The sequence below is a fragment of the Phascolarctos cinereus genome, unplaced genomic scaffold, assembly GCF_003287225.1.
Source record: "Phascolarctos cinereus isolate Bilbo 61053 unplaced genomic scaffold, phaCin_HiC Scaffold_1;HRSCAF=81, whole genome shotgun sequence".
Classification (NCBI taxonomy): domain Eukaryota; kingdom Metazoa; phylum Chordata; class Mammalia; order Diprotodontia; family Phascolarctidae; genus Phascolarctos; species Phascolarctos cinereus.
The window spans coordinates 105,772,040-105,784,680 of NW_027555514.1; the positions used below are offsets into that span (position 1 = coordinate 105,772,040).

The 12,641-nt window shown below is 38.5% G+C and overlaps 1 protein-coding gene across 2 annotated transcripts in view; it reads left to right on the forward strand.

The window, feature by feature from the left end:
- CREB3L2 (cAMP responsive element binding protein 3 like 2) overlaps positions 1-12,641 on the forward strand; it is a 163,875-nt gene that overhangs the window by 105,611 nt on the left and 45,623 nt on the right. For both annotated transcript variants that reach the window (XM_020998061.2, XM_020998060.2), the window contains exon 3: positions 7,835-7,995. In XM_020998061.2, coding sequence (XP_020853720.1) covers positions 7,835-7,995 — 161 coding nt within the window. The remainder of the gene's footprint in view (positions 1-7,834; positions 7,996-12,641) is intronic.

Below are 12,641 nucleotides of genomic sequence, written 5' to 3' on the forward strand. Positions count from 1 at the left end.
ACATGATTAGCTTACTTAAAAAAAAACACACATGCAGACCTTCAAAGCCATCTCTATTAGGGCACTAGCAGGTTCTAGGGACCTGAGGGACTGAGATAAGGTTCCCTTTGCCACTGTATACTTTCTAAACCCACCAGCATTCTAGAGCTTAAAGTAAAACTGATTGAATCAGGCAGCCATTTCCTAATGCTATCACATGTGATTGATCAAGGGCACGCCCAGAGAGCATGATCCATGACTGTCTGTTCCTCATTCTAATGTTCTAGACACCATCTGTAGCTCACATATGAATTATTCCCAGCTCAGTTTCTCCAAGCTTCAACTGTGGCTCTCATATGAATCCGCCTTGACCTGTAAAACCTTCATGATGATGATGATGATGATGATGATGATGATGATAATGAGAGCTTACATTCAGAGAGCACTTACTATGTGCCAGGGGCTATGCTAAATGCTTGACAATTATGACTGCGTTTGATCCTCACAACATCTTTGGGAGGTAGGTGTTATTATTTCCCCCATTTTACAGATAAGGAAACTGAGACAAACAAGGGGTAAGTGACTTGTCCAGGGTCACACAGATAGTAAGTGTATAAGCCTAGGTTGTGAACTCAGGTCTTCCTGACTCCAGGCTTAGCACTCTGCTGTGCCCCCTGGCTGTGCCTGTTCTGTGCTGTAATTCATTCTCCATATTCTTGTCATAAATGAGGAGAAAATTTTGGCCAACATTTACAGGTAAGGAAGAACACTTAACAAATTTATGTATTTGTGCTTCTTGTTTAGCCTTCCATTCTCCTGAATAATTATTTGTAAATAACATTAATAACAACAATAATAATAACAATAAAATAGCTAGGATTATACGACACTTTAGGTTTGCAAAGCATTTTACAAATATCAGATTTTGTTCTCATAGCCACCCTGAGAGGTGGGTACTGTTATTATCCCCATTTTATAGATGGATAGACTGAAGTAGACAATGGTTAAATGACTTGTCCAAGATCACATTACTAGTCAGTGTCTGAGACCTAATTTGATCTCAGATCTTTCTGACTCGAGGTTCAGTGCTCTAGCCACTACACCACCTAGCTGCTGTACAACATGAAAATGTATTTGTTAAACTTTCCAATGTAAAATATAAATATTCATTCTTATGGTAAGACCACCCCCCTCCCCTAATTGATATATTTATAGGGATTCATTGATTGTTCTTCTACCAGGTTGGCCACAAACTTTTTAGGCATGGCATTGAAAAGAAAAGTTTTGTTGGTGTCTTTTATTTTTAATCCACAATATAATCTCTCCCTACTCTCTCCTCACCCCACCCTTGTAACAAAGAATAGCATTTTAAATGGAGAGTGCTTCTGTTAGCAGATGCCACGTTTCAAACCCATGGTCCTCACCTTCCCGCTAAGAGTTATTAGTTCTCTAAGACTGTCCTTATAGCTGATCTGATTTTGACTGGTGTAGATAGAGCGTTATGGGTGGCAGTGAATACAATGCATGATGAACAGCTGAATTCTCACTCCTTCTTTCTGTGGGTCTATATGGTAGCAAAGGCCACAATTTTCTACACAGAGACATATTAACCCACCTTATTCAGAATAGTATTCTTCTGGGAGGGCAGCTATATGGTACAGTGGATAGAGTACTAGGGCTGGAGTCAGGAAGATTCATCTTCCTGAGTTCAAATCTGGCCTCAGACACTTACAAGATGTGTGACCCTGAGCAAGTCACTTAAACCTGTTTGCCTCAGTTTCCTCATCTGTAAAATGAACAAGAGAAGGAAATGGCAAACCACTCCAGGATCTTTGCCAAGAAACCCTCCCCCCCCTCAAAAAACAACAACAACAACAACTGAACAAATTCCTTAGGGAAAGCAAATTTACTCATTCTAGTAAAGAAATTGTACATTAGATTAGAGGTTCTTAACTATTTTTGCATGTATTATGTACCCTTTTTGCAGTCTGGCAAAGCCTATAGCCTTTTTCTCAGATTAATGTTTGTAAATGAATAAAATAAAATATATAGGATTGTAAAAGAAACTAATTATATTGAAACATATCAAAAACAAACAAAAAACCCCCCAGCATGTTACTGGATGTTAGGATAAGAACTCTTGACCAGGAGAGAGGCTTGGACACGATACTGTCGTATTAATGGACTACTCAAAAATCTTCAGTTCCTTCAACCAGTTTTCTATGGCTTGGCCTCTGGTGTCTTCCACATCTTGCTTGTTCCTGCTCTGGATGCATTCCAGCCTGTCAGCAGATCACCTCAGTGTTTTGCAGATCTAGAAATACCTCTTTGTCACTGTTATTTCGAGGAAGAAATGGATCAGGGCTTCCTTATGCTGGGGTTAGGTTATTGAAGAAAAAAAAAAAGACTTCCAAAGCCACTCAGACATGTTTGTGTGTTGAAAAGAATGCACCTACCTACTTCATGCGTTAGAATAATCATCTTGACCTCTGATTTGTCAGAGTTGTTTCAGAAAGAGGCATTTTAATTTTTTTTTTGGAGAGTTCTGGGATCCTGTTTTGCACCATTATCTCCCTTACCCCCCATTCCCCTTATTCCCTGGTACACTAGTGATCTTATCAGTATTTAAAGTTATCTATAGGACATCTTGGTATTGAAAAAATGAATTCACAGTCTTATAGGATCACAAATTTAGAATGGAAATGAAGCTTAAAAGTCCAACCTCTTCATTTTACAGTTGAGAGAAATAAAGTGACTTATTCAAACTCCCACATGTAGAAATGACAAAGCCAAGATTTGAGCTCAGGTCCCCAGACTCTAAACCCAAGTGTTCTTTCCATCGTTCTGTGACCCATCCATCTGTGGTTGCTGCAACCCATCATCATGAGGTAGCTCTGTGGAACAGTGGGCCTGTTTGATGGGCCTGGAGTCAGAAAGATGTGGGTTCAAATCCAGACTCAGACACTTATTACTTATTCTCTGTGACCCTGGATAAGTCACATAATCTCTGTTTGCCTCAGTTTCTTAAACTGTAAAATGGAGATAATAGCATCTACCTCACAGGATTGTTGTTTGCAAAAAGCTTTGCACGGTGCCTGGCATATAGTAGATGCTATCTACGTGATTATTCCCTTCTCTCCCCTTTCTTCCCTCCTCCACTCCCTGCCTTCATCGTAGAGAATGGTTTTATCATGGTTAGAATAGGTTAGAAGATCTAATTACAGGCTTTGTATTAATTTTCATCTTCAGTTCTCCATTTATTCAAATTGCACCTCTTCTTGCCAGCCATTTAGATTGGGTTTCATCATTGTAAACTTAACCAGCAACAGAAGGGCCTATCTTCACCTCACAATCACAAAGGAATTATGTTCAGGGCTGCTGCCTTACGTTGTGTTTTAAATATGGAGGAAGGTTATGTTTTATTTATCTTCCTTGCTGCATGATGGGTAAGCATATTGTTCCAGAAAAGAAATTGAGAGCAGCATTACTGCCTATGACATTACAGTGTTCCCGTGAACAGTGAAATGGTTGTCCTGTTTAGCTAGAAAAGCAGTGGAAGTAAGCACTGGGCTTGAGGTCAGAAGGCTTGGGTTCAAGTTCTGGCTCCACCGCTATCCCCTAGTTGTGTGACCATGGGTGAGTTAGTTAAATTGAACCTGTTTCCCCATATGCAGTACAGGGAGTACAAGAATTGTCACTCTCTGCAGCTTTTTGTAAGAAAAATGCTTTATAAATGATGGAGTTTTATGTAAGTGAGAGTTGCTGCTTTTCCTATCCTTCCTAGCCCCTATTCCAAAGCTGCCCTTATGTCTTTGTAGCATGTGGCTTCATTTGCCAACAGAGAATTGAATCAGCATTGATGAAGTAGTTACTAGGTACAAGGAACTGGGAAAGCTTAGGATGCAAATATGAACCAGTGGCACCAGAGAAGGGAAGAGTCATTTCTGGCTGAGGGTATCGGGGGAGGTTTCGTGGAAGAGATAGCCTTTGAGGAAGAGGATTCTAACATTTGGAGATGTCTGAGGAGTCTGCTGCAAGGCATCGAGGGACTGGAGTCCAAGAGATTCCCAGAGAAAGTTTGTGGCAGGAGAGAGATAGGTACTAGATCTGGGATTTCCCCATTAGGGGCCTCCCACGTGAGGAAACTCCTTCTATCATAGCGGGTTGGCACCTTAACTACAACTTACAGTTTTAGAGTTGCCTAAATGACAGAGAGGTTGTGACTTGTCCAGAGTCACATGGCCAGTAAGTCAGAGAGTGGAATTTGAACCCAAGTTTTCCTAGTTTCGAAATGGGCTCTATGCCAAGAACAGGTAATTGGGGAGGTGGAATTGAAAGGTTTTGGCAATTCATTGGAAGTGGGAGATGAAGGAGAGGAAGCAAAGATGATTATGATGCTGGGCAGCTGGGAAGATTGTGTTATCATCAACAGACATGGAAATGCTAAGAAGAAGGGCAGGTTTTGTAGGAAAAATCACAACCTCTGATTTGGACATAGTTTAAGTTGTCAATAGAGCATTTAGGTAAAGATATTCTGTTGGAAGTGTGGGGTTTTAGGGAGTGATTGAATGTACATTCAAATGTCATCTGCACAGGTGACAACTGTAGCCATTTAAGAAGATGAGATCCCAAGGGGAACAGAATGAGAGTCTTAGGTATACCCAGCCTTAGGGAATAGGGGAAGGAAGAAAAATAGCATGAAAAATCTGGAGATTTATAAACTTACAAACTTGTAAATCTAAAATATTTATAGTAGCTCTGTTTGTGGTGGCAAAGAACTGGAGACCTTTCACTTGAGGAATGGCTGAACAAGTTGTGGTATATGATTGTGATGGAATGCTACTATGCTGTAGGAAATGATAAACTCAGTGCTCTTAGAAAAAACTTGGGAAGACTTGCACAAAATAACGAAGAGTGAAATGAGCAGAACCAAGAGAACATTAATTACATTTACAGCAATATTGGTTTGGTTTTTTTGTTGGTTTTGTTTTTTTGGCTGGGCAGTGGGGTTAAGTGACTTGCCCAGAGTCACACAGCAGCAATATTATTTTAAGAATTACTTTGAGTGAATAAGTTATTTTGACTATTGTAAATACCCAAAGTAACTACAAAAGGCATATTAAGGAAGACACTATCTGCGTCCAAAGAACTTATGAATAGAAGTATGGGAACCCAGGTCTTCCTGGTTTCAAAGAGAGATCACTAGCCACTATGCTAATCTTGCCTCAATTCTTTAGCATAACTATTATTATTTACATACTTGTCACTTTTCTATGCTTATGCCATATCTAGCAAAACTGTCCTTCAACCAGTTTTTTGAGAGTCTATCAGAGTCATTTCAGGACCTCATTATGAATTATTTTTCTCTCTCAGATGGTTCATAAATGATGCTAATGAAAATGCTTGTTTAAAAAAAAGATGTTATCTCAGTATATACATAGGCTTAGCAAAGGCATGGTGTGAATACATGTCTGTAGGTAGTTGAAATTATTGTTTCTGGCTCTTGATGGTGTTTTCCTGAATTATGTGAATAACTTTCTTAATTCTGAAACAAACAAACAAAAAAACAGTTCGGATGACAAAAATGTAACTCAGGATTAGAATCACAGTCAAGGGTCAACACCTATGGCACTAGCTATGAGAAGGAATAGGGATGAGTATATTATTTGTAAAATGGGCATAATTTGCCAAGTTCCATTATGAACAATTTTTCATTTTCTCTTTCCCTTTAATTTTTCATAAAAGGTCACTATGGTTATGAAGCATAAATAATTACACCCAGCTGACTGGGAAATAAAATTGTTGGGAATTTTTTAAAATATAGAAGTATGTATAGAATGATATTACATATACATACATACATATATCTCCATACATATTTGTGTCTAATGGTAACCAACTCTAGGGCAAGTTGGGGAAGGGAAGAAACAAAAAGAAATTTACATGATAACTTTTATATATTTGAAAGGAATAGCAAGTCATACATAATAGATTTGCAGCTTCATGTGCAATTATCTTTTTTTATCATACTACATTATGGAAATGCTTGTTTTTGTCCACAAATTAAAAATTAAATAAATAAAAATTAGCAAAAAAAAAAAATCAAAAGAGCTAGAGAAAAAGCAGAGGCAGGAGGTAAAACAAGAGACAGCAGAGTCACTGAAATCAAGAAGGGGGAAGGGTGATCAGTAGTATCAAAAGCTGTAGAAAATCTGATGAGGCCTGAGAAGATCTGGTTGTAGATTTCCTGGGTTTGGGGAGCCCACAGAGGTATAAGGCTCTGCTTTGCCTCCCGATACCTCCCTAAACTAGAGACTTAAGTTTGTGCTTGACTCAGAACTCCATCGGACTGCAGTGTGGTCTCTCTCCTCCAGTCTCCATCAAAAAGCCCTTTGTTTCTTTCTTGCCCCTCCTCCCTCTTTCAGGTTGTGAGGTATATCTTGTGAAAGTCAGTGGAAATACCCATGAATCACCAGGAGGTGCAACAGCTCTGTAAACTTGGCTAAAAAAGTCCAGACCTTTCCAAGCAACAGAACTCTGGCCTACGTTTTTGTTACTTTAGAAAATAAAGTGGGGGAGGGGGATTGCTAATTGAAGTAAGAGCCATTCCAAACTTAACTTGAGGGGGAAAAAAAATCATCTGGTCCCACTATAAAGATGTACCTTTTCCTTAATAGATTTAGAAAGCCTAAAGGTGGCAGTTATGACGTATGTTGTGAAAAAGTTGCACTGAAATTGAGTTTTAAAAATTGAATGAAATCTTTCCCTAACATCTCTTATTTAAGTGATGCTTTATCTTTGTTTCTGATTGATGGCTAATTACCAATGGCTACTTGAACTTTCCCCTTTTAGATTCTCTGTTGTCCATACTCTTCCCCACTCCCAAGGAATTCATCGTATATGGAAAGTAAAGGCTGGCTAACTGAAAAATAAATAATTCAATGATAGTATGACATTTATCAGAGTCCTTCAATGAAACTCTGTGGTGATATTATGAATAATTCCCATTCTTATCTCCTCTTCATCACCTCACTTTGCCCACTTTCCATCCCTGCTCCCAATTCCTTTCCCCATTTAATTTATTTGGCACTTTTAGTTTTTCATTTTGTTCTTAAATTGAAATTTGATTTTTTAATCTCACTTTAGACCCATTCTAGCCAGTTTAACATTTGTGGATCCTTCGGGGTCCCTGGTCCGACAGCTGTTTTTTCTTGTTTGACAGCTCGTTTACAACCCTTCCTGGTATAATTGTTAACCCTGTCTTTCCCCTTCTCTTCCTGGCTTAACTTGATATAAATTGTCTTTAGGTCCTAGTTTTGAACTAAGCTGATAAGAACCAAGATGTTCTTTCAAAGTACATTAAAAATAAGAGTGATGCTTCCTGTCTTCTTTCCTAGAGTTCTCCCTTGTTTTGTTTCAAGATTTAGACTTTGGGGGAGACTGAGGGAAGCATTAGAGATGAATGACTCAGTCACAGAAATCCAGGGCAGAGCCATAGCTAGGATCATGGGATCCTGTTCCTTATCCCAGCATTTTTCTGTGAGAATAAGGGGCAGTACTTACTTGAGATCCTCATGATGCTTATCACCTAAGGGCAGGAAAACAGGGAGGAGAAAGGAAATGAGACAAAATGGGAAGAAGGAAGAGGCAAGAGAAACTAGGAAGCCAAATGGTGGGAGTGGTAGAGAGGTCCACGTTTGAAAAGTGACAGTGCACACCCCGACTGTTTTTCTTTTTCTTTTTTCTTTTGCTTGGGAATGTTTCTGTACGGAGTGGAAAGTCGGTGATCATGCTCGTTCATTTCATCTGATGCCCTCATTGATACTGACTCATGCGCATTGTCTTTATCTACCAGCTAATCTGGCCGGTGAGGAATGGTGCCTGACCTCAGCGACCATCAAGACAGAACCCATCCTGTGCGAATCCCCTGGCCTTGTCCCATCTGTCACTCTGACCATCGCTGCCGCTCCTGCCCCTCTAGGCAGTGAGGATCCCCAGCTGCAGAATGATGATGAGGTATGCTCAGTTTTATTCCGTTTTAAGCTGAGATGAAAAAAAAACGCAGACTCACTTTCTTCAACAAAATCTTTGATTCTCCCCTCACTCAGTTCTGAAGCTAGAATATTCAAGACCTAGAATGTGCTGATTTGCTACTTGTAATATAGGTATCCCTTCCCTGACATCCCGGAGGCCCCATAAAAGGTGATGATATGGCAACACCTCCAACCCCCATTTGTTTCCATTCTAAAACCAGAGATCTGTTTCCATGGAGAAAAGTGGTGTTTCAGTCGATTGGAATGGAAAGCTTTTGATGAGAGAAGGGTTATAATGAGGGGCAGCTCCGCAATACAAACGTGATGTGTTTCTGTGATTGTTGGGAATTGTCATATTTTGAATAGCATTTTACTTTTGTCGTATGTGCACTTTGGAGGACTTTGTGGACTTGATGTCTCTATTACCAGCAGTCATTCTATTGTTCTCATGAAAGCATAATTGATTTTCTGCTACCTGACTCCTAACCCATAGGGTTTTTTAAAAATTCAGTTTTATTTTATTTTCAATGTCAATTTCCATGGCTTCTACAACTTAGCTCCTCTTGTGTTCCTTCTATCTAGATATTTAATGTACTTAATGGGTGGATCTCAGTGCCATATAAATAGAATATTAGAATTGAATAGGATTGCAGTTGAGTTCACTGAATCCATCCAACTTCCTAGCTAATAAAAAGAATCCTCCTTCTGTCTCTCTGTCTCTGTCTCTCCGTGTATGCATATATATATATATATGTGTATATATATGTTTATATTAATATATAATATAATATATTGTATTTGTGTGTATATATATATATGTATATATACACAAACACACACATACACATACGTACACAGCTAGTCCCCACTGATGTCCATTCCTTTATCCATTTCCAACTTTTGAGCATCACCATCATGTTGTAGCTATTTTAATTGAACTCTTTTAAGTCTTTTAACCAAAGCAACATTGGGCTACTAGTCTCTACTTAACAGTTTCAGGGATGTGTAGCTCATGATGAACTAGGTTAATCCATTCCATTTTGGGACAGCTGTGGTTATTAGGAAGTTCTTCCTTATGCTGAGCTAAAAATCTGCCTTCTTGTGGGTTAAACTGGTCCTACTTCTGTCCTGTGGAGCTATGTAGACAAAATTCTTTCAAGAAAACAACTCTTTAGAATTTTGAAGAAACACTTTTTCACCTCTTCCGGCTGAATGTTGCCAAGTCCTTCAACCAATCTGAATGAAATTATTTTAATGACCTTCACCATCTTGTCCACTGTTCTCTATTGCATCCACATCCTTTTTATAATGTTCCCTAGAACTGAAAAGAATGCTTTAGGTGTGGTCTTACCAAAGCAGCTACAGTAGTGTTTTGCAGGGTACAAAGTAATATATAACACTTTCCTTGTTCTGGACACTGTTAAATTAGTGTAGCCTCAGCCTTAGTGTGTGTTTGTGTTTGTGTGTATTTGCTGCAGAATCACACCTGTCCCATATCACAAAAGTCCCACTCCAATACCTCATTGTGGGATGGAGATGATCCTGGATTCCTGAAAGTTGTGGTATAAACCACCTACTCAATAGGTTCTGCTTGACTGGAAAAGCTCAGAAGTATAGTACTGGCCCAAGACTATGCCTGCACTCCTAGGATTCTAACTCTATCCAGGCAGGCTTGTCACCAGTAGGCCGGTCACTAGTTGTCTTATTCTTTGGTTATGACAACCCATGCAACAAAGAATGGCACTCAATCTTATAGAGACTCCTTCTACTTCTGTACAATGGTAGCAAGATGCCAGGAGGAGGAAGGTACATAGAATTACACAGCTTTTAGACCGTCTATAAACATTAGCTGAGCTGTTGGTATTCTAAATGTAAGCTCATTGTCCCATAGCCAATGAGTCAACATGGTACCGGAAAAATGGAATCATATTAAATATTGACATTTTTGCTATAAATGTAATCAAATGCTAAAAGGAACTTGCAGATAAATGGGCAGATGAATCACAAGTTTTCTTTGGAAAGGCAGCTAAAAGAGTTGCTGGAGTTGCTTTTATTTGGTTTCCAAAGGCAACAAGGCAACAAGAAACATAATTTTGTGGGATACTTGGTTGTGCGCAATCAGTGTTCATCATGAACGTTTGCAAAAATTGATGAAGATAATTGCAGCTTAGGCAACAATGTTCAACATCCGTTGCAGAGGATGAGGAAGTAAAGAAGTCCTATGCAGAACACAGTAAGACCTCCAGAATTAAATCAGTATATGTTTTAATACTTGGTGACTTCAGTACTAAGTGGACATAGAGAAAACAGCAAAAATAATGTTAGAAAACAACAAAGTTTAAGATTAGGAGTGAAAGAAGCCAAAAGCTTATAGAACACACAGAAGCCTCATCTGTTATGAATGTTTTCTTCAAGAAAAGAGTTAGAATATGGAAGACATAGTGAGCACCAAATAGCATCACACACACAAAAAGAGAATTACGTAGGTACCAATGAGGAAATAATTTCTAAATTAGCTGTCTAGGTGACACCATAGACAGATGGCTTGGAATCAGGAAGACTCATCTTCATGAGTTCAAATCTGGCCTCAGACATTTACTGTGTGAGCCTGGACAAGTCACTTAACCCTGTTTGTCTCAGTTCCTCATCTGTAAAATGGGCTGCAGAATGAAATAGCAAACCACTCTGGTATCTTTGCCAAGAAAAGCCCAAAATAGGGTCATAAAGAGTAGGACACAATTGAAACGACTGAACAATGAATTACTTTCTTATCACAAAATTCAAAAGCAATACCAAATCAGATGAAAGAATAAAAATGAGAATGTATACTTCCTCTGCCAATGAAGATCAGGACCTTCTCTGCCATTTAAAATCTTAGAGTTGCTTGGGGGCATTAAACATTTCATGGACTTCCCTGGGGTCACACATCTAGTATGTGGCAGAGACAGGACTTGAACCCAGGTCCTTCAGGCTCTGAGGCCAGTTCTCTATCCACTGCCCAGTGTTGCTTCTGTGAGAAGACTTTGTAGAGTGCAGTTAAAATAGCTATACAACATGATGATGTTGGTGCTCAAAAGTTGGAAATGGATAAAGAAATGGACCTCGGTGCAGACTATCCCTGTTTCCTGAGGAAGTTTAACAGATTTAAATCAGTCAACACCGTTAGGAGGCCAAAATAACCTCTAAACTTACTTAGGCAATAAACTCTTGATTTCTTTTCTAAGCAGGGAGAGAGATTAGCCAAAGGCAGCATGAGTTTCAGAATATAAAAACTCTGTGAAATCTTACAGAGGAAGGTGATATAAGATCTAAAACAGCAAAAAGCAATGGAGAAATGAATTTATGGAAAGCTTGGCAAAAGAGTCAGATACCCAAATTATCCCAAGAACATTAGCAGATGAAACAGAAAGGAAGAAAACAAATAGAAAATGGCAGAGATTTGTAAAGATTTCCAAAACTATTTTCTTCATCAGTGATGGCTGAATCACCATGTTTGGACTCTGTAACATCATAGTCCTTGATGTGCTGCATGAGAAAGCTGATAGAAATGGTAATAAAGAAAACAAAGAGAGTTAGACAAGGCCAAATAAATATACATGGATGAGGACTGTGATGGAGGCCACACTATTTGGAGAACATTGAGATACTGATGCTTTTTTAAAAATAATATTTTATGTTTTGCTTTACACATATGACTTTTCAAGAACGTAGCTAATATGTAAATTGAAGTCACGCTTCATAACAAATTCTCTAGATAACTTTAAGTCCAGCGCTCTCTTGGGCTAAAAAAAATGTGATTTTTATAGGATTAGAAACCAGAGAAGGCTCCTGGGTCTGAGGTTCAATAGCAAACACAAGAAGGCAACTTTTTACTTCAAAGAAGAATGGCTGTAGTGGAAACTTAGAGAAAATCTCATTAGGGAATCAAAAAGCTTTTACCAGTAAATGATGAGAGAAATTAAATTTAAAAAACTTCAGAGATAAAGATGATTTGTTTTCAAAATAAATAAATTTTTTTTCAAATTGCTTGTAAAAACAATTTGTAACATTCTTTTTTTTAAATTTTGAGTTCCAGATTCTCTCTCTTTCTCTTTACCCTCCACCTATCCTGAGACTGTAATCAATTTGATATAGGTTATATATGGGCAATCTTGCAAAACATATTTCCATATTAGTCATGCTGTGAAAGAAAATGAAGACAAAAAAACATTAAAAAGATAGAGCAAGTGAAAAACAGTCTTCAATTGGCATTCAGATTCCATCAGTTCTTTCTGTGGAGGGGGATAGTATCTTTCATCATGAGTCCTCTGTAATTGTCATGGATCATTGAATTGTTGAGAATAGCTAAGTCATACACAGTTGATTATTGTGCAACAACATTGCTGTTCCTATGTATAATGTTTTCTTGGTTCTCTTCACTTCCCTTTACGTCATGTAAGTCTTTCCAGGTTTTTCTGAAAGTATCCTGCTTGTCATTTCTTATAGCACAATAGTATTCTATTGCAATCATACACCACAACTTGTTCAGCCATTCCCAATTGATGGGCATCCCCTCAATTTTCAATTCTTTGCCACCACAAAAAGAGCTGCTAAAATATCTTCATGCGAATAGGTCTTTCCCCCCATTTT